We start from the raw sequence: 2,500 nt of genomic DNA on the forward strand, positions 1-2,500 counted from the left end.
CATGTGCGCCATTTACGCTATTTACCGATATAATCATTGTGTGTACATAGATTGTAGGGCTGTCGCAAATATACCTGATGAATTTGCTTGTATGATGAATTAGTAAACTGATGGTGTATTATTGGTTTCAGGGTGAGGACGGAGGGGCGCGGCGGGACGTGTGTGTAGGGACGAGCGTGGCGACCATCACCGACCCGGACTGCCTCGGTCCGTGCGAGCCCGGCACCTCGGTCATGCTCGAGGGCATTGTCTGGCATGAGACGGAAGGAGGTGAGTGCCACGGGTGATATGGTACTTGTTTTTCTGATTTCTTTGCTGTTTTCCTGTCCCTTCTTATAATTGTCTTAGAAAATCGTTATTCTTACCGGTTATTGTTATTGCTATTCTGATTGATATTAATAATAGTTTATTATTGATATTGTTATTTTAAAGATGATGATGATGATTATAATGATTATGATTATATATATTATATATATACCTGTATATAGATTTTATATATATGTATATATATGTAGTGTATGTATCTACATTATATTTACATATGAATACATGTATATATTATATATTATATATTATACATTATATATAATTTATATAGCATATATTACATATATTGTATATATCATATATATTACATTATATATATATTATATATTTAATGATATATAATATATATATATTTATTTATATATATTTTGTATAGTGAAATATATGAATATATATTTATGTTATGTTATATATATTATAGTAGATCTATTATGTATGTATGTGTGTATATGTATGTATATATTATGTATTTTATTTGTATTAATATATTTATCTATATATATTATATATCATATATATATAAAATATATATTTATGTATGTTATATATATTATATGAATATTATGTAGTATATATGTAATTTTATTATATATATATTGTATATATAATATTTATAATATATTATTTATATATACAATATATATATATATATATATATATATATATTGTGTATATGTTATAAATGTTACATATATTGTATAATGTATATATGTTATATAATATATATTATATATTATATAATATATATTATATATTATATAACAGGGTGTATATTATATATTATATATTATATATATCATATATTTTATATTATATATTATATATTATATATATCATATATTTTATATTATATATTATATATATTATATATATTATATATATTATATATATTATATATATTATATATTATATATATTATATATTATATATATTATATATATTATATATATTATATATATTATATATATTATATATATTATATATATTATATATATTATATATATTATATATATTATATATTATATATATTATATATATTATATATTATATATATTATATATTATATATTATATATATATTATATATTACATATAATATGTAATACATATAATATATATTATATATTGTAAATATTATATATTATATATATTATATATTATATATTATATATTATATATTATATATTATATATATTATATATATTATATATATTATATATATTATATATATTATATATATTATATATATTATATATATTATATATATTATATATATTATATATTGTATATATATTATATATTGTATATATATTATATATATTGTATATATTGTATATATATTATATGTATATCATATATTATATATTATATGTATTTTATATTATATGTATTATATATTATATGTATTATATATTATAAATATTATGTATTATATATTATATATTATATATTATATATTATATATATTATATTATATATTATATATATTATATATATTATATATATTATATATTATACATATTATATATATTATATTATATATTATATATTATATATTATATATTATATATTATATATTATATATTGTATATATGTATATATATTATATATTATATATATGTATATATATTATAAGTATTGTATTATATATTATGTATATTATTTATTATAATGATTATATATTATATACATATAATTAAATATATATATATATATAATATATGAAAGTAATGTATGTAATATATAATCATTATAATACAAAATGTATTATACATATGTATATATATGTATATATATGTATATATATGTATATGTATGTATATATATGTATATATATGTATATATATGTATATATATATATATGTATATATGTATTATATATGTTATATATTTTTATTTTATATGTATATATATGTATATATATGTATATATATGTATTATTGTATATATATGTATATATATGTTATTTATTTATATATATTATATATATGTTTTAATATTGTATTTATATGTTTATTATATGTTATATATTATGTATATATATTTTAAAATTATGTATATATATGTTATATATATTTTTATATGTATGTGTATATATGTATGTATTTATGTATATATAGTATATATATGTATATATATGTATATTAAAGTTTTATTTATTTAAAATTTTA

The 2,500-nt window shown here is 13.2% G+C and overlaps 1 protein-coding gene across 1 annotated transcript in view; it reads left to right on the forward strand.

The window, feature by feature from the left end:
• Positions 1-2,500, forward strand: part of LOC125042984 (nascent polypeptide-associated complex subunit alpha, muscle-specific form-like) — a 76,924-nt gene that overhangs the window by 66,761 nt on the left and 7,663 nt on the right. The window contains exon 5 of the mRNA XM_047638858.1: positions 132-270. Within this exon, the coding sequence (XP_047494814.1) occupies positions 132-270 (139 nt within the window). The remainder of the gene's footprint in view (positions 1-131; positions 271-2,500) is intronic.

The sequence above is a fragment of the Penaeus chinensis genome, chromosome 33, assembly GCF_019202785.1.
Source record: "Penaeus chinensis breed Huanghai No. 1 chromosome 33, ASM1920278v2, whole genome shotgun sequence".
Taxonomy (NCBI): domain Eukaryota; kingdom Metazoa; phylum Arthropoda; class Malacostraca; order Decapoda; family Penaeidae; genus Penaeus; species Penaeus chinensis.